Source organism: Neoarius graeffei, chromosome 4 (genome assembly GCF_027579695.1).
Source record: "Neoarius graeffei isolate fNeoGra1 chromosome 4, fNeoGra1.pri, whole genome shotgun sequence".
NCBI classification, from domain to species: domain Eukaryota; kingdom Metazoa; phylum Chordata; class Actinopteri; order Siluriformes; family Ariidae; genus Neoarius; species Neoarius graeffei.
The window spans coordinates 12046564-12065696 of record NC_083572.1 but is presented as its reverse complement, the minus strand read 5'-3'; the positions used below and the strand labels follow the sequence as shown (position 1 = coordinate 12065696).

At 41.6% G+C, this 19133-nt stretch overlaps 1 protein-coding gene across 1 annotated transcript in view; it reads left to right on the top strand.

Moving 5' to 3' along the window:
* Positions 1-19133, top strand: part of ift27 (intraflagellar transport 27 homolog (Chlamydomonas)) — a 41667-nt gene that overhangs the window by 11601 nt on the left and 10933 nt on the right. Inside the window, exon 3 of the mRNA XM_060918826.1 lies at positions 15188-15247. Within this exon, the coding sequence (XP_060774809.1) occupies positions 15188-15247 (60 nt within the window). The remainder of the gene's footprint in view (positions 1-15187; positions 15248-19133) is intronic.

Sequence of the window (19133 nt, the reverse complement as noted above, 5' to 3'; positions counted from 1 at the left end):
ATCAGGGACGCCGTGTCATTCGGACTAAAGAGAAGGACAACCCAAGTTGTTATCAGCGCTCAGTTCAGAAGCCTGCATCTCTGATGGTATGGGGTTGCATTAGTGCGTGTGGCATGGGCAGCTTACACATCTGGAAAGACACCATCAGTGCTGAAAGGTATATCCAGGTTCTAGAGCAACATATGCTCCCATCCAGACGACGTCTCTTTCAGGGAAGACCTTTGCATTTTCCAGCATGACAATGCCAAACCACATACTGCATCAATTACAGCGTCATGGCTACGTAGAAGAAGGGTCCGGGTACTGAACTGGCCAGCCTGCAGTCCAGATCTTTCACCCATAGAAAACATTTGGCGCATCATAAAACGGAAGATATGACAAAAAAAGACCAAAGACAGTTGAGCAACTAGAATCCTACATTAGACAAGAATGGGTTAACATTCCTATCCCTAAACTTGAGTAACTTGTCTCCTCAGTCCCCAGACGTTTACAGACTGTTGTAAAGAGAAAAGGGGATGTCTCACAGTGGTAAACATGGCCTTGTCCCAACTTTTTTGAGATGTGTTGTTGTCATGAAATTTAAAATCACCTAATTTTTCTCTTTAAATGCTACATTTTCTCAGTTTAAACATTTGATATGTCATCTATGTTCTATTCTGAATAAAATATGGAATTTTGAAACTTCCATATCATTGCATTCCGTTTTTGTTTACAATTTGTACTTTGTCCCAACTTTTTTGGAATCGGGGTTGTATATCTATATTAATTTTTATACTAATTTCATGCAAGAGACTGCACATTCACCTGTTCATACATCATGTTCAGGAACAAACTAACGTTAACGGCGCTAAAATGCCTGGAGAGAAGCCCCTCGGATTGTCCACTGTGCTTATACAAACTTCTCGTGCAGTGGAGAAAAAATGCACTGCTGTGTGTTCCATGTGTAGAAGGACTGTCAAGGAGACGACGGGGACGACCTCGAACTTCAATTGTCATTTGGCAAGACTCCACCCAGAGAAGGAAGTGACACGCTCTGTCGATAGTGGGCGGGGCTTGCTGAGCGATGAGCTAGCTAGTGTTAACCCTCTGTCATGTTATTTGCCCTGTTGATAGTGGGCGGGGCTTGCTGAGCAATGAACAAACTTTTTTTATCCGGAGCCTATAGATAGTTTTCACTGACGTCACGGCATTCCGGGGAACGCCCTCCAGCCGCCATCTTGTGGGGCTAACAAAACGGACCATCACTATTACCGGCTACGTTATCTCGGACGAATTTATAAAGTTATATAGTCAGTTTTCTAAAATAAAGATCAATGTCGGCAAAATCAAGCAAACGGAAGTATATGGATACATTGGACGACATCTCACGACAACGGTATGCAGCCAAACTGGCCTTGATTGGGGGAATTGACCCCTACGAAGTGGACAAAGATGCATTTTCAAGTGACTATGCAGGGCTGCCATCCATATCGTACCCTGATATTGTGAACTATTTCGTGAATAGTAAAAGTGCCTACACACTTGACGACCTCAAAGCATACAAGTCGCTGGAGTCATACAATTATTTTGTCTGTGGCTGGGTCCGTGAAGTCCACCATATAAAACCAAGTGACAGTCGTGTCCTAATTACAGCCAAGGTATGTAAACATTGGCATTTTAGAGCTCTCAACACTGCATATAAATATGTGTGTGTATAATATCAAGTTGATTTAAGACAAATTTTACATCCATTAGTGGTATTATGGTTAGGCATCCTCCAGAGATTGTTTACACGATGTTTTGGTTTCCAAAAACAAACTTAAACACAATTGATTGTTTATTTAAACAACTTACCACTTATAAAATGATCGGAGCAGACTTTGCTGTGTTTGGAAGGCTGATAATCCTTGCGGTTGATTCTCGCAAGCCATAGATTTCTCCTTTGTATGCTGAGTTTGTTTGCTCGCCTTCGTGCTCCCGTACAGTGGGAATTCCATAAAAGCTCCGCTTGACGTCATCATCGGACCTATTACGACAGCCGTGAATACAACAGGTGTGCACCATTGCTAGCTTTAAATAGCCTGCTTGGGTTCTTTTGAAGACTCTGTACTCGCATGTTACAATGTGTGCTCAGTGACCCGCACGGTAAGCTTGACCCGCAAGATGGCCGCCACTAGGGAATCCCCGACTCTGTGACGTCATGTGAAAACTATCTATGAACTAAAATGGGGCAGTCGAGCAGGAACGTTAGTCCAACACAGTAGTAGAGACGCTTTCACAGAAAGGCAGCAACAGCCACCGTTAAATGGTGCGGTTGGAATCTTATTCTCGGACTCTACTTGAACACCGGGGACTCGAGGTTTAGTAACTCAACTACACTGCTGCCGAGACCGATGATCAGGCTTGCCAGATCTGCAGGACAAAGCAGCTCAAAATATTTGTCAGTTCTAAGTGTTGTACACAGGTTTTAAAGGGGACATATTATGAAAAACTCACTTTTTCGGTGCTTGTGTACCTATGTTTGGGTATCTGGAGTGCATACCAGCGCACAAACTCTGAAATAAGACACGCTGTTAGTTTCTTTTGGGCTGCATATTTCAGAAAATATGTATTTCAACAAGCTGTTCAGACTCCTTTCTCTGTTACAAGGGCAGTTCATCCCGAATGATCCCGCCCCCTCATCTGAGTATCTCCACTCCTGACTTTTGTGAATTAATACTCCATGAGGAAAGTGCAGCCTGATTGCACAAAAATTGGGGGGGGGGGGTGAGCAGTAGCTCATTCTCATTTAAAGGAATAGGCCGTTCCTCAGATTAGCCGTTTTGAACGGAGTTGTTTAGACAGGGGGAGAAGGGAGCCGTGGCGCTTATGGTGTTTTGATCAAAGCATGTCACAGACATTTCATTAAGACCTCAGGGAACTGTGTCAGCTTGAGGAAAAGGGGTGTAACATGTCATCTTTAAAGTGCAACATCATAAGAGTGCGTTTCCATGCTGAGAATGGGGTTCAGAGTTACAGATATGTATTAATTGTATGTCTGTGCTAATCATTTTGATAAAGAATTTTGCGATCATGAAATAATTTCGCTCGGATGGGAATTAATTTTTTTCGCGGTCCAAATCCTTCGCTCTGGCTGGCTGGCGAGCGGGTCCGTATCCTACGATTCAGACCCCGGTTATGGACCTCTGGCGACTCAGTCGTTCACAACAACAAACATAGTAGCATTTTTTGTCAACATTTATCTTTTTTTTTAATAAGATTTATTTATAAGATTTTTATCAAAAATCTTAGAAATTTTTGCCAGCATTTTTCAGGAGAATAGCATTAATTTTACAGCATGGATAGCGATAACGACAGTGTTCACAGCGAAAGCGAGTTTTACTACTCTGAGGAAGAAGAAATAAAAGAAAACATTTCAGGAGAAAGCTAAAAACCTGTAACTGTTGCTAACACGGAGCAAAAACATGGCTGAATCCTGAATGACTCCTATTTGTATAAATAGGGGACTACATAGGTGGCAAAATGTAGTTTTTTTCCCTGCCATGGAAGTGCACTTGTATACCGAGGAGGAAGCAATTTGCGTTACAGCCGTGAATGAGGATTCAAAATGGCGGCTCGGCTCGGTTTTCCCTTTCGGGCGCTCTCGTTTTCTGTTAGAATTTGGTAAAGAAAAAAATAAATATATTACTTACCAGCTTAAGGTCGGTCCGTATGGTGAAATACCGTGACCTCGGCCTTGAATACTGACCTTGGCCCAGAGGGCCTCAGTCGGTACTTTCAAGACCTCGGTCAACATGTCCGGATACAGACACCGTTTACAAAATACAGACGAGTCACGGAACACGGATTCACAGAAAATAAAAAAATAGAATAGAAAGTACGGATCTTTTATTCATGGACTTGATATTTTCCGTGAAATATCAATCGTAAACATATAAAGTCTGCAAGTAAGATATTTTAATTACGAACTTCAGCAGTCCAAACATTTAAAGGTAGATGGCCTTTCAGATTTTTCAAGTGTAGGTCATAAAAAGAATTTTCCCCGACACCCAATTATTTTTGTTTCATAGACCAAAAGCTCCTGAATTCGAATCGCAGACTTCTAATTTTATTATTTTTAAAAAACAGAACAATTCATGAATTTAGGGCCACGTGGCCCTAAATTCTCCGCTATTTTTTCTAGGGCTGGGTTCAAAAGCTCGATCCACGATCCGATATCGATTCACGTTCAAAAAATACGAGATCGATTCAAAAATGTGTGGATCGATCTCTTCCAGGTGGCTATAGGCACTATTTTCTCGACCGCGCAAGGACCGCTATAAAAAGCGGGTGCCGGCAAACGAAACCGAAACTTAAGAACGCGAGATGGCTGAAGCTGCACAGCTAAAATCACCGCCTGGCCTGAAAGCTGATGTATGGCATTACTCTGGATTCAAATGTTACGAGGACAGAGACGAAGTCGACAGAACAAAAGCAGTGTGCAAACTGTGCCACATAGAGGTAAAATATAGTGGCAATACAACCAATCTCCGCAACCACTTATCCAGGCACCACGCCGACACCGTTTCAGCTAAACCTGCGGCGAATCAAACTGCACTGGAGAAGGCATTTGGTGTTAAATTACATGCACAAACACATCTGGGGCTGTTCCTGTCAATAGGGACAGTTTTTACTTTAAAGTGACAATCCAGCAATATCTAAGTAGATCAATATCGAATCGGATTGTGACCTTATGAATCGGAATCGAATCAATCCAGGAAATCTGGATCGATTCCCAGCCCTAATTTTTTCCTGCTTCACCATGACCCAATTCAAGATATCATGTCATGCATGACGTGGTGGGCTTTCCCCGTTTGCGCAAGGCATTGCGGGATACAAATTTGAAACAGGAGAGAAAAATGGAGGGCGTGAGTGTGCGAATGAAACATGAAAGACCGACTACAGTAACGGAAAGAAAGCGAGAAGAAAAGACATTTATGTTCTATACGAAGGAAAGGAAACACAGGACCAAACTAATAAATATCGGCACTCAGCGAGCACCTCGGCGTGATCAGCTGTTCGTTTAGCGACAGAATGATGGTACTGTCAGTGCACGATCAAGGTAAAACTGTGCATGCGCGCGCGCGCACACACACACACACACACACACACGGACTTCCTCTGTCTGCTTGACTGCGTGAAGTGAGCGATTTCATGCCGTTATTTGCTCAGGAATCCCCTCAAATTAAATAACTTCCCAGCCACAGAACAGAATGGCCTGATATTTTGTGAGATATTACAGAAATAAACATGGATCACAATGACCGAATTTCAGAGGGAACTAAATTTCACCGATTTTATGAAATCAAAAGGCCGTCTGGCTTTTATTGTTTTAGACTTGTGAATTTGTTTTATCCATGATGCATTATCTGTATGAAATCCTTAATCAGTCATTATTAATATACAACCCTGATTCCAAAAAAGTTGGGACAAAGTACAAATTGTAAATAAAAACGGAATGCAATGATGTGGAAGTTTCAAAATTCCATATTTTATTCAGAATAGAACATAGAGGACATATCAAATGTTTAAACTGAGAAAATGTATCATTTAAAGAGAAATTAGGTGATTTTAAATTTCATGACAACAACACATCTCAAAAAAGTTGGGACAAGGCCATGTTTACCACTGTGAGACATCCCCTTTTCTCTTTACAACAGTCTGTAAACGTCTGGGGACTGAGGAGACAAGTTGCTCAAGTTTAGGGATAGGAATGTTAACCCATTCTTGTCTAATGTAGGATTCTAGTTGCTCAACTGTCTTGGGTCTTTTTTGTCGTATCTTCCATTTTATGATGCACCAAATATTTTCTATGGGTGAAAGATCTGGACTGCAGGCTGGCCAGTTCAGTACCCGGACCCTTCTTCTACGCAGCCATGATGCTGTAATTGATGCAGTATGTGGTTTGGCATTGTCATGCTGGAAAATGCAAGGTCTTCCCTGAAAGAGACGTCGTCTGGATGGGAGCATATGTTGCTCTAGAACCTGGATATACCTTTCAGCATTGATGGCGTCTTTCCAGATGTGTAAGCTGCCCATGCCACACGCACTAATGCAACCCCATACCATCAGAGATGCAGGCTTCTGAACTGAGCGCTGATAACAACTCGGGTCGTCCTTCTCCTCTTTAGTCCGAATGACACGGCGTCCCTGATTTCCATAAAGAACTTCAAATTTTGATTCGTCTGACCACAGAACCGTTTTCCACTTTGCCACAGTCCATTTTAAATGAGCCTTGGCCCAGAGAAGACGTCTGCGCTTCTGGATTGTGTTTAGATGCGGCTTCTTCTTTGAACTATAGAGTTTTAGCTGGCAACAGCGGATAGCACGGTGAATTGTGTTCACAGATAATGTTCTCTGGAAATATTCCTGAGCCCATTTTGTGATTCCAATACAGAAGCATGCCTGTATGTGATGCAGTGCCGTCTAAGGGCCCGAAGATCACGGGCACCCAGTATGGTTTTCCGGCCTTGACCCTTACGCACAGAGATTCTTCCAGATTCTCTGAATCTTTTGATGATATTATGCACTGTAGATGATGATATGTTCAAACTCTTTGCAATTTTACACTGTCGAACTCCTTTCTGATATTGCTCCACTATTTGTCGGCGCAGAATTAGGGGGACTGGTGATTCTCTTCCCATCTTTACTTCTGAGAGCCGCTGCCACTCCAAGATGCTCTTTTTATACCCAGTCATGTTAATGACCTATTGCCAATTGACCTAATGAGTTGCAATTTGGTCCTCCAGCTGTTCCTTTTTTGTACCTTTAACTTTTCCAGCCTCTTATTGCCCCTGTCCCAACTTTTTTGAGATGTGTTGCTGTCATGAAATTTCAAATGAGCCCATATTTGGCATGAAATTTCAAAATGTCTCACTTTTGACATTTGATATGTTGTCTATGTTCTATTGTGAATACAATATCAGTTTTTGAGATTTGTAAATTATTGCATTCCGTTTTTATTTACAATTTGTACTTTGTCCCAACTTTTTTGGAATCGGGGTTGTATTGAAACGTCCATAACCACTCCATAGTTTTTAACCTTTTTTTTATTACAATTTACCTGTGACCATCTGCTACCCAATCCCTACTTTCTACATCAGTCTTTGGGTGAAATACGTAAATTTCACCCCCTTTTGGCAAAAACGGCATTTCAGACTTGTGTTCCCTGTATATTTAACAGTTATTCCACGAAATCGAGTCATACGTGAGCTGATAGCTGACAAAGTGCGTAGCACCAAGTTGGCCATAAGCCATGTACGATGAGTGAGTGGAATAACTGTTTTATTCTATCCACATTCACTGGATTTTGAGAAACAGAGTGTTTTTTTATTTTTGTTTTTTGCAAATTCGATAAATTAAAACTTTGAAACCAATGTCCAACAAAATAATTTCTGCTTCATCAGACTTCTTAAACCTATCGATGGCTGCACAAATTGACTTGTGTTTTTTTATTTATTTATTTTTTTTATAGAAAGTGCAGTCTTGCTGTCGTGCCGAGGTATAGAATAGCTTTAGACATTTAATTCTTCCTTGGACATTTCAGTTCTGTAATTTTCAAACTTCTTTTGGGCTTTTGAACCAGTCTAAAAAGAAGTTCAACAAATTTTAATGCTTAAAGATGATGAATGTAAACAAACCGGCGAAATGATGGGAGAAATTTGTGAAAAATGCTATAATAAATGAATTCTTGACAAGTAAAAAAAGATGCGTTCTTACCACTAAATTCTTTCATTTCATATTCTGTTGCCTTTTTTTTTTTTTTGGTATTTGTCCGGGTTTTGTTTTCGAGTAGAGTTTTTATTTCATCCTCAGTTGGTTCAGCAAAACGCACCGCCAATTTGCTTTTCTCTACTCACGGGATATGAGCTGATAGCCGAGTAGTAGAGTAGCCAATCAGAGCACACGGTTGCTCATATCCAGTGAATATGGATGGAGTAAGAATAGATGTTCCACGTCTCTTATCGGAGGACTCGTCTGCCAGTTAGTTAGTATTGGCTCGACTTTATCTGTCGCTTCAACCTCCATCATGTAGCTACCATCAGCAGATAACGTCACCGTGGAGACAATCTTTGTGATGTCCATGTCATTGTTCCTTAGACTCGTAGCAACATCCATAAAATTAGCCATCCGTGATACACAATCCATATGAAATCCGTAAATTACTCGCATCCATGATAAATCCGTATTAAAATCCATAACCACTCCGTATTTTGTATCCTTTTTTTATTATATTCCTGTAGTCCGTGACCTATCCGTATTTTGTCAACCACCAGATACAGGTTGGATCCATCACTGGAGCTTGGCATCATTTTTTTTTTCTTCTTCTTTCTCTCTCACTGTCTTGTGTACATTTTGTGAAAGATCTTTGCAACTGGCCCTAAAAATTAAGATGAATAGAACAATTAATTAGCGTTGAACTCCTTTACAAGCCTCCGTTTTTCAGGGGTTCACAATTAAGCTTTCAGTCCCGGTCGAGGAAATGCAGTGCTACAGCTAGAGGTCACTCACTACTCTAAATGCCAAGTACTAGAAGTACCATAGTTCGAATGGACAACACTACTTTGATTATAAAACAAAGTCCCAGCAGGTAGGTGAGGAGTTTTGGTACTGCATTTGGAACACGATAAACAACCCCAATTCCAAAAAAAGTTGGGATGCTGTGTAAACTGTAAATAAAAACAGAATGCGATAATTTGGGGCGGCACGGTGGTGTGATGGTTAGCGCTGTCGCCTCACAGCAGGAAGGTCCAGGTTCGAGCCCCGTGGCCGGCGAGGGCCTTTCTGTGCGGAGTTTGCATGTTCTCCCCGTGTCCGCGTGGGTTTCCTCCGGGTGCTCCGTTTTCCCCCACAGTCCAAAGACATGCAGGTTAGGTTAACTGGTGACTCTAAATTGACCGTAGGTGTGAATGTGAGTGTGAATGGTTGTCTGTGTCTATGTGTCAGCCCTGTGATGATCTGGCGACTTGTCCAGGGTGTACCCCGCCTTTCGCCCGTAGTCAGCTGGGATAGGCTCCAGCTTGCCTGCGACCCTGTAGAACAGGATAAAGCGGCTAGAGATGATGAGATGAGATGCGATAATTTGCAAGTCAGGGAAAGACTAGATTTCATTGAAAATAGTACAAAGACAAAATGTCGTAACTGAGAAATTGTATTGTTTTTTGCAAAAATCTATGCTCGTTTTGAATTTGATGTCAGCAACACATTTCAAACAAGTTGGGACAGGGGCATGTTTACCACTGCGTTGCATCACCTCTACTTTTAACATCACTCTGTAAACGTTTGGAACTGAAGAGACCAGTTGCTGTAGTTTTGAAAGAGGAATGTTGTCCCATTCTTGCTTGATATACAATTTCAGTTGCTCAGCAGTTTGGGTCTCCTTTGTTGTATTTTGCGCTTCATAATGTGGCAAATTTTTGAAATGGGAGACAGGTCTGGACTGCAGGCAGGCCAGTTTAGCACCCGGACTCTTTTACTACAGAGCCATGCAGTTTTAATATGTGCAGAAAGTGGTTTGGCATCGTCTTGCTGAAAGAAGGAAGGCCTTCCCTGAAAAAGATTTTGTCGGGATGTTAGCATATTGCTCTGAAGCGTGTATACATCATTAATGATGCCTTCCCAGATGTACAAGCTACTCATGTCATGTGCACTAATGCACCCTCATAACATCACCACGCATACCATGCGTTAGAGCCCTGCACTCCCGCGGGAGTCCCGCGGGACTCGTGGGACCCGCCGCAAAACAGTGCGGCGCAGGACAAATTTTGAAAGCTCATTGCAGGCATGGGCGGGACCGGAAGTGCACATATGCGCACGTGGGCGGGAGTGGGAGTGCACATATGCGGCGTGGACGGGAGCGGTGATAAGCTGCAGTCCCGCTAACTAAAAACGTGTTTGAAATATCTCTGATTAGAGTTGTAGACTAACTCAAGCAGTAAATCAATTCACTTCTCTTACTAGCTCTGCTTTGCAATAAAAAAAAAAACATTGGTACAAAGCAAGCCCATTCACTTTTTTATGCTGATCAGAGAATTACAATGGTTTCTCATGTGATAAAAATGTGCGATTCGTGATTAAATATTTTAATCGCTTGACAGCACTAATTATTATTATTAGAGACACTACATGCTGAATTCAGAAACAAGGTAAATAATAACAAACGTGAACGTGAGCTGTAGATATTTATGCTCAAATCCACTCAAAGTAGGGGGCGGGGCACCATCACGCTGTGTCAAGACAAGAACTTCCCTGAGAAATAATGCAAACGTCTGCATCATGCGGGATTTGCGGGCTGGAGCGGGACAAAATATGACAGGCAGGAGCGGGACTGAAAATCATAATTTTTTTGTGGGCGCGGGCGGGAGCGGGACTGAAAATCATAATTCTTTGCGGGAGCGGGACTGCACATATGCGGCGCGGGCGGGAGCGGTGATAAGCTGCAGTCCCGCTAACTAAAAACGTGTTTGAAATAAAATTTATAAATTATTAATTTATGTCTATCATATATAATTTGTGCTGGATATTTTATTTGGTATTAATAAAAACATTTTAAGATGCCTAAATTTGTAGAGAGAGTCAGATTGCCAGATTGAGTGAGGAATGGCATCTTAAATTTGCCATTGATCACCCTAACTGGAAATCCTTTGATCACTCTAATGACTCGCAGTTCACACCCAGCTAGCAAGAGAACCATGAGTGAAGTGATTTACTGTTTGCGTTAGTCTACAAATGTAATCAGAGAGACAGGTTACACAGTGACGGTAGGCTTGACTCAATGCTATCCCAGAAATCCTTCCTGTAATATGCAAATTTGGCTGTCCAATCAGAGGCGGCCAAATTTGCATATTACAGGAAGGATTTCTGGGATAGCATTGAGTCAAGCCTACCGTCACTGTGTAACCTGTCTCTCTGATTAGAGTTGTAGACTAACTCAAGCAGTAAATCAATTCACTTCTCTTACTAGCTCTGCTTTGCAATAAAAAAAAAAAAAAAAACATTGGTACAAAGCAAGCCCATTCACTTTTTTATGCTGATTAGAGAATTACAATGGTTTCTCATGTGTTAAAAATGTGCGATTCGTGATTAAATATTTTAATCGCTTGACAGCACTAATTATTAGAGACACTACATGCTGAATTCAGAAACAAGGTAAATAATAACAAACGTGAACGTGAGCTGTAGATATTTATGCTCAAATCCACTCAAAGTAGGGGGCGGGGCACCATCACGCTGTGTCAAGACAAGAACTTCCCTGAGACATAACGCGAACGTCTGCATCATGCGGGATTTGCGGGCTGGAGCAGGACAAAATATGGCAGGCGGGAGCGGGACTGAAAATCATAATTTTTTTGTGGGCGGGAGCGGGACTGAAAATCATAATTCTTTGCGGGAGCGGGACTGCACAATGCGGGCGCGGGCGGGAGCGGGACTGAAAAATCCGACCCGCGCAGACCTCTACCATGCGTGGTGTCCATGATTTCCAAAAAGGATTTCAAATTGTGATTTGTCAGACCACAGGACAATTTTTCAGTTCACCTCAGTCCATCGTAAAAGAGCTCGGGCCCAGAGAAGGTGGCGGTGTTTCTGGATATTGTTTATATTTGGTTTTAACTTGCGTTTGTGGATGCAGTAATGAACTGATGGTTTTCTGAAGTGTTCCTGAGCCCATACAGTGATTTCCACAACAGACACGTGTCTGCTTTTAATGCAGTGTCACCTGAGGGCCTGAATATCGCAGGCATCCAGTGTCAGTTTTCAGCCTTGTCTCTTGCATACAGAGATTTCTCCAGATTCTCTGAATCTTTTAATGATATTATGTACCAGAGATGATGTGATCCACAAATTCTTTGTGATTTTACATTGAGGAATGCTATTGTTTAATAGTTGCACTGTTTGCCCACGCAGTCCTTCACAGAGCAGTGAACCCCTCCCCATCTTTACTTCTGAGAGACTCCACCTCTCTGGGATGCTCTTTTTACACCCAATCATGTTTCTGACCTGTTGCCAATTAACCTAATTATTATTATTTTTAGCATTACACAACTTTTTCAGTCTTTTATTGCCCTGTCCCAACTTTTCTGAAATGTGTTGCTGACATCAAATTCAAAACGAGCATATATTTCTCAAAAACAATTAAACGTCTCAGTTTCAACATTCGATATGTTGTTTTTGTACTATTTTCAATGAAATATTAGGTTTCCATGATTTGCAAATCTTCGCGTTCTGTTTTTATTTGTTTTTCACAGCGTCCCAACTTTTTTGGAATCGGAGTTGCACAATTTTAACGATTTCTCAAAAACACGTGGCAAAATGATCAGCACCCTGAAGGACTATTTAAAATAAATATAAAATGTATACAAATAAATCCAAAAATTGTGATAATTGAAAGGAATTGCATCCATGTGTTTACAAACTGTGTTTTAAATTTCTGCAAAAAACACATTTCTGTATATTTTGCTCAAACGTTCAATTTCATGCATTCTTCTTCAACTAGGGATGGCGAAAACTAAAAAAAATCTTGACCGACCACCGAGCCTCATTAACCGGTTAAAGTCGGTTGACCTATGAGTTTAACAGGGATGCAAACGGCGCGCCTTTTGGCGGATGCCGCCTTTTTCACAGCTGAATCGTGCAGATCCGATGATTTTTTTTTTTTAGTGGGGGGGGGGGGGGGGCGTTGGAGTGTCTGAATAATTTCAACGGCATTTGCTTATTTAGTAATTTTAATACAGAATTTACTTTGATGAAATTATTCAGACACTCCAACGCCCCCCCCCCCCCCCCCCCCCCCAAAAAAAATCGGATCTGCACGATTCAGCCGTGAAAAAGTCGGCATCTGCGCCTTTAGTTTGTGTGGAGAGATATGATCTGCAATAACGTGCATTGTTGGCTACAGACCGAAACATACTTTCAGAATGCACTGGCCAAGGCAGGACTAAACTCGATGTGCCTTCTAATAATAATAATAAAAAAAAAAACAGAATAGTAATTTGTAAGCTAAAAAGCCTGTGTCTACACTTTTTTTTTTCTCGCCGAGTGGCAGCTGTTTTCAACTGGGGCAGGAGGGCGGGACATGACTGAATGGGTGTTTCTGATTTGTCAGCTGTCGTCCTTGCACCGCATGGCACGCCCCAAGCGTTTACAACACAGAATTCCAGGTTCTCCGCTCCAAAATCGGCAGCTTCAAAACGATTGATTTTTTTTTTTTTTTTTTTAACCGACAACCAAAAAAAAATTTAACCGGTTGACGTTGATTCGGTCAACCACCGGTCAAACGGTCATCGGTTAACATCCCTATCTTCAACAAAAAAAGCATGTTTGTCTCGTCCAAAAAACCCATCAGTGTATCCTGGGTGTAGCTTTGAATTTGCGTCATGTCGGTAAGAGGGGGAAAACGCCTGGAGGTGTGTTTATTATAAGTGTTTTATTTCTTTTATGCCACAGCAATTACATTTTTTTTTGTTTTCGTTTTTTAATGAACATCTTGTTTTGTTTTTCACCGTTTTTAGTTACAACGTCGTGGAACGTCCCTGAAACCAGCCAATTCCTGTGATCATGCATGTTATAGCAGCTATAAACAGTCATTCCTTGCCTTCAACCTTTCTTTTATCGAGTTCTCATCTAAAAATGTTTAACATGTCCTTTCAGAAAGCATCACCATCGCAACTAATATTATAAATCTTTCTTTTTGTCTGTTTATTGTTCTCAGATTCAAGAATTGAACCATGCCATGGTATAAACGTTTATAGCTATCACTTTCCTTTCGACTTCTACCATACGTAACATTCTCGTCTCAGTATAAAGAAACCGATTGGAACGCTTGTCCATAGTAATTGTACCTACGCTAGAGATGATGTAGAAAAACGCCAGAGTATTTTTTTTTTAAACCAAGTTGAGGAACATTAGTTGTCTGTCTGCAGTCTTTTTTCACTCTGTTAGATCTTTGCAGGTTGCGACTCAAACGGATTTGTTCTACAGATCTAAGAGACTAGACGAACTCCATCTCTCTACTCATCCAGTTTAGCGGATCTCATGACTTGGCGTGCGGTTCTTATGTGGTTAAAGAAAGTCAGTTGAGTTCTACTGAATGGAGATGAAGTGATTTGAATACAGAAGAGAGGGACGCAGAGGCGCTGTCGCAAACGGCTGCTTGCATCAGCATGCTGCACGGCTACAGGTGACAGGAACGTCAATAATTTATACAACCACTGCAGTAATTGGGTGCTGTGTGTGTGTGTGCGAGGTCGTAGTATTAGAGAGAGATTTGCAGGCATGGGTACAGTGCCAACGTGCTCAGCATGAGAAAAGGTAAAGCATTGTGTTTCACACACACACACACACAGAGAGAGAGAGAGAGACACACACACACACGGAGTGCGCTTATACAGGTCAAATAGGTGAACCGGACAACACTAAAGACCATTAAATATGACCCATGCCGACTGACCGACCGATCGATTGATCGACGGACAGCGCGTAGGCAGGATTTGAAGGGCATGCCATAAACGATGGCACTCATGGAAAATGTCGGCGGGCTTGTTAGCGAAGCTGGGATGGGCCGTGTTTACGAGCAATGAGCTCTCATTGGCATTCCGGGGTGTGTGTGTGTGCAGTTGTTACCTCTGCCAGCCAGCACATCTTTCCAGGATCACGGTCTGTCTCTTCCTCTGTCTCGCCCCTGGATTTGTTTAACACTGAACAGAAAGTTAATAAGACCAGACCTGTAGAACCAATTCAGTCACACATATATGAAATGCACAGACATCATAATGTTTGTTTAAAACTAAGATGCATCTGTTCAGCTTTCCCACACAAAGGGCCACCACTTTTACAAGATGATCTCTGGGTGGTGGTTCATTCTCAACTCGGCAGCGACTGAAGATACAGCGCTCCATCCATCAGCATCCTGTGGGCCGACACTGACCAAGGCTAAAGGATGATTAATACAAATAGTGCCCGGAAAAAGCGCTCTCGTCTCCACATATCCACCTCCAAAAAGGTCTAATAAACTGGCCAGGAGGAATACAGAGTCAGGGTTTATACAAGGTTGTTGTACCTAATAAACTGGCAACTCAGCCGAGACATGTAGCGGTGGGTTCGTCTGTATTTTTCTAGTGACGAGGATTGTAGGTTGCTCTTGTGTGAATGTGACTGTGTGTTTGTGTGACAGACTACTGGTGTGGAGCTGATGGTGAAGACAGTGAGCATCCCAGAGACCAGCGATAGTGTGGTGAGACTCGTTCACTTAATCACTCATTCATTCACGCTCTCATTCACCCATTTATTCATTTACTCACACATTCACTCACTCACTCACTCACTCACTCACTCACTCACTCACTCACTCACTCAGTTTTTTAGTGTGTAAATTCACTCACTTGCTCACTCATTTAACTTCCACACTCATTCACCAGCAATGAGTTATTTAGCTTTTAAATTCGCTCACTCATTTAACTTCTCACTCACTCACTCACTCACTCACTCACTCACTCAAGGATTTAGCTTTTAAATTCACTCACTCACTCATTTAACTTCACACTTAATTATTTAACTTCTACGCTCACTCACTCACTCATTTAATTCACTCACTCATTTGCTCACTCATTTAACTTCCACACTTAGTTATTTAACTCACTCACTCATTCACTCACTCACTCACTCACTCACTCAGTTATTTAGCTTTTAAATTCACTCACTCACTCATTTAACTTACTCACTCACTCACTCACGGATTTAGCTTTTAAATTCCCTCACTCACTCATTTAATTCGCTCGCTCGCTCGCTCGCTCACTCACTCGCTCACGGATTTAGCTTTTAAATTCCCTCACTCATTTAACTCACTCACTCACGGATTTAGCTTTTAAATTCCCTCACTCATTTAACTCACTCACTCACGGATTTAGCTTTTAAATTCCCTCACTCACTCATTTAATTCGCTTGCTCGCTCGCTTGCTCCCTCACTCACTTGCTCCCTCACTCACTCAGTTATTTAGCTTTTAAATTCACTCACTCACTCATTTAACTTCCATACTTAGTTATTTAACTTCCCCACTCACTCACTCACTCACTCACTCACTCACTCACTCACTCATTTAGCTTTTAAATTCCCTCACTCACTCATTTAACTTCCACTCTCACTCACTCACTCACTCACTCACTCACTCAAGGATTAAGCTTTTAAATTCACTCACTCACTCATTTAACTTCCACACTTAGTTATTTAACTTCTACGCTCGCTTACTCACTCATTTAATTCACTCACTCATTTGCTCACTCATTTAACTCACTCGCTCACTCGGTTATTTAGCTTTTAAATTCCCTCACTCACTCATTTAACTCACTCAATCACTCACGGATTTAGCTTTTAAATTCCCTCACTCACTCATTTAATTCCCTCCCTCCCTCCCTCCCTCCCTCACTCACTCACTCGCTCACTCAGTTATTTAGCTTTTAAATTCCCTCACTCACTCATTTAACTTACTCACTCACTCACAGATTTAGCTTTTAAATTCCCTCACTCACTCATTTAATTTGCTTGCTCGCTCCCTCACTCACTCACTCACTCACTCACTCACTCACTCACTCACTCACTCAGTTATTTAACTTACTCACTCACTCACTCACTCAGTTATTTAACTTACTCACTCACTCACTCACTCACTCACTCACGGATTTAGCTTTTAATTTCCCTCACTCACTCATTTAATTTGCTCGCTTGCTCACTCACTCACTCACTCACTCACTCACTCACTCGCTCACTCAGTTATTTAGCTTTTAAATTCCCTCACTCACTCATTTAATTCGCTCACTCACTCACTCACTCACTCACTCACTCAGTTATTTAACTTCCACTCTCACTCACTCACTCACTTACTCAGTTATTTAACTTCCAAATTCACGCTCACTCATTTAACTTTCACTCACTCACTCACTCACTCACTTACTCAGTTATTTAACTTCCAAATTCACGCTCACTCATTTAACTTTCACTCACTCACTCACTCACTCACTCACTCACTCACTCAAGGATTTAGCTTTTAAATTCACTCACTCACTCATTTAACTTCCACACTTCTACGCTCGCTCACTCACTCATTTAATTCACTCACTCATTTGCTCACTCATTTAACTTCCACACTTAGTTATTTAACTCACTCACTCAGTTATTTAGCTTTTAAATTCCCTCACTCACTCATTTAATTCGCTCCCTCCCTCCCTCCCTCCCTCCCTCCCTCACTCAATTATTTAGCTTTTAAATTCCCTCACTCACTCATTTAACTTACTCACTCACTCACGGATTTAGCTTTTAAATTCCCTCACTCACTCATTTAATTCGCTTGCTCGCTCCCTCACTCACTCACTCACTCACTCACTCACTCACTCAGTTATTTAACTCACTCACTCACTCACTCACTCACTCACTCACTCACTCATTCACGGATTTAGCTTTTAATTTCTCTCACTCACTCATTTAATTTGCTCGCTTGCTCCCTCCCTCACTCGCTCGCTCACTCAGTTATTTAGCTTTTAAATTCACTCACTCACTCACTCACTCACTCAGTTATTTAACTTCCACTCTCACTCACTCACTCACGCACTCACTCACTTACTCAGTTATTTAACTTCCAAATTCACGCTCACTCATTTAACTTCCACACTCACTCACTCACTCACTCACTCACTCACTCACTCACTCAAGGATTTAGCTTTTAAATTCACTCACTCACTCATTTAACTTCCACACTTCTACGCTCGCTCACTCACTCATTTAATTCACTCACTCATTTGCTCACTCATTTAACTTCCACACTTAGTTATTTAACTCACTCACTCAGTTATTTAGCTTTTAAATTCCCTCACTCACTCATTTAATTCGCTCCCTCCCTCCCTCCCTCAGTTATTTAGCTTTTAAATTCCCTCACTCACTCATTTAATTCGCTCCCTCCCTCCCTCCCTCAGTTATTTAGCTTTTAAATTCCCTCACTCACTCATTTAACTTACTCACTCACTCACAGATTTAGCTTTTAAATTCCCTCACTCACTCATTTAATTCGCTTGCTCGCTCCCTCACTCACTCACTCACTCACTCACTCACTCACTCACTCAGTTATTTAACTTACTCACTCACTCACTCACTCACTCACTCACTCACTCAGTTATTTAACTTACTCACTCACTCACTCACTCACTCACTCACTCACGGATTTAGCTTTTAATTTCCCTCACTCACTCATTTAATTTGCTCGCTTGCTCACTCACTCACTCACTCACTCACTCGCTCACTCAGTTATTTAGCTTTTAAATTCCCTCACTCACTCATTTAATTCGCTCGCTCGCTCACTCACTCACTCACTCACTCAGTTATTTAACTTCCACTCTCACTCACTCACTCACTTACTCAGTTATTTAACTTCCAAATTCACGCTCACTCATTTAACTTTCACTCACTCACTCACTCACTCACTTACTCAGTTATTTAACTTCCAAATTCACGCTCACTCATTTAACTTTCACTCACTCACTCACTCACTCACTTACTCAGTTATTTAACTTCCAAATTCACGCTCACTCATTTAACTTTCACTCACTCACTCACTCACTCACTCACTCACTCACTCACTCAAGGATTTAGCTTTTAAATTCACTCACTCACTCATTTAACTTCCACACTTCTACGCTCGCTCACTCACTCATTTAATTCACTCACTCATTTGCTCACTCATTTAACTTCCACACTTAGTTATTTAACTCACTCACTCAGTTATTTAGCTTTTAAATTCCCTCACTCACTCATTTAACTTACTCACTCACTCACAGATTTAGCTTTTAAATTCCCTCACTCACTCATTTAATTCGCTTGCTCGCTCCCTCACTCACTCACTCACTCACTCACTCACTCACTCAGTTATTTAACTTACTCACTCACTCACTCACTCACTCACTCAGTTATTTAACTTACTCACTCACTCACTCACTCACTCACTCACGGATTTAGCTTTTAATTTCCCTCACTCACTCATTTAATTTGCTCGCTTGCTCACTCACTCACTCACTCGCTCACTCAGTTATTTAGCTTTTAAATTCCCTCACTCACTCATTTAATTCGCTCGCTCGCT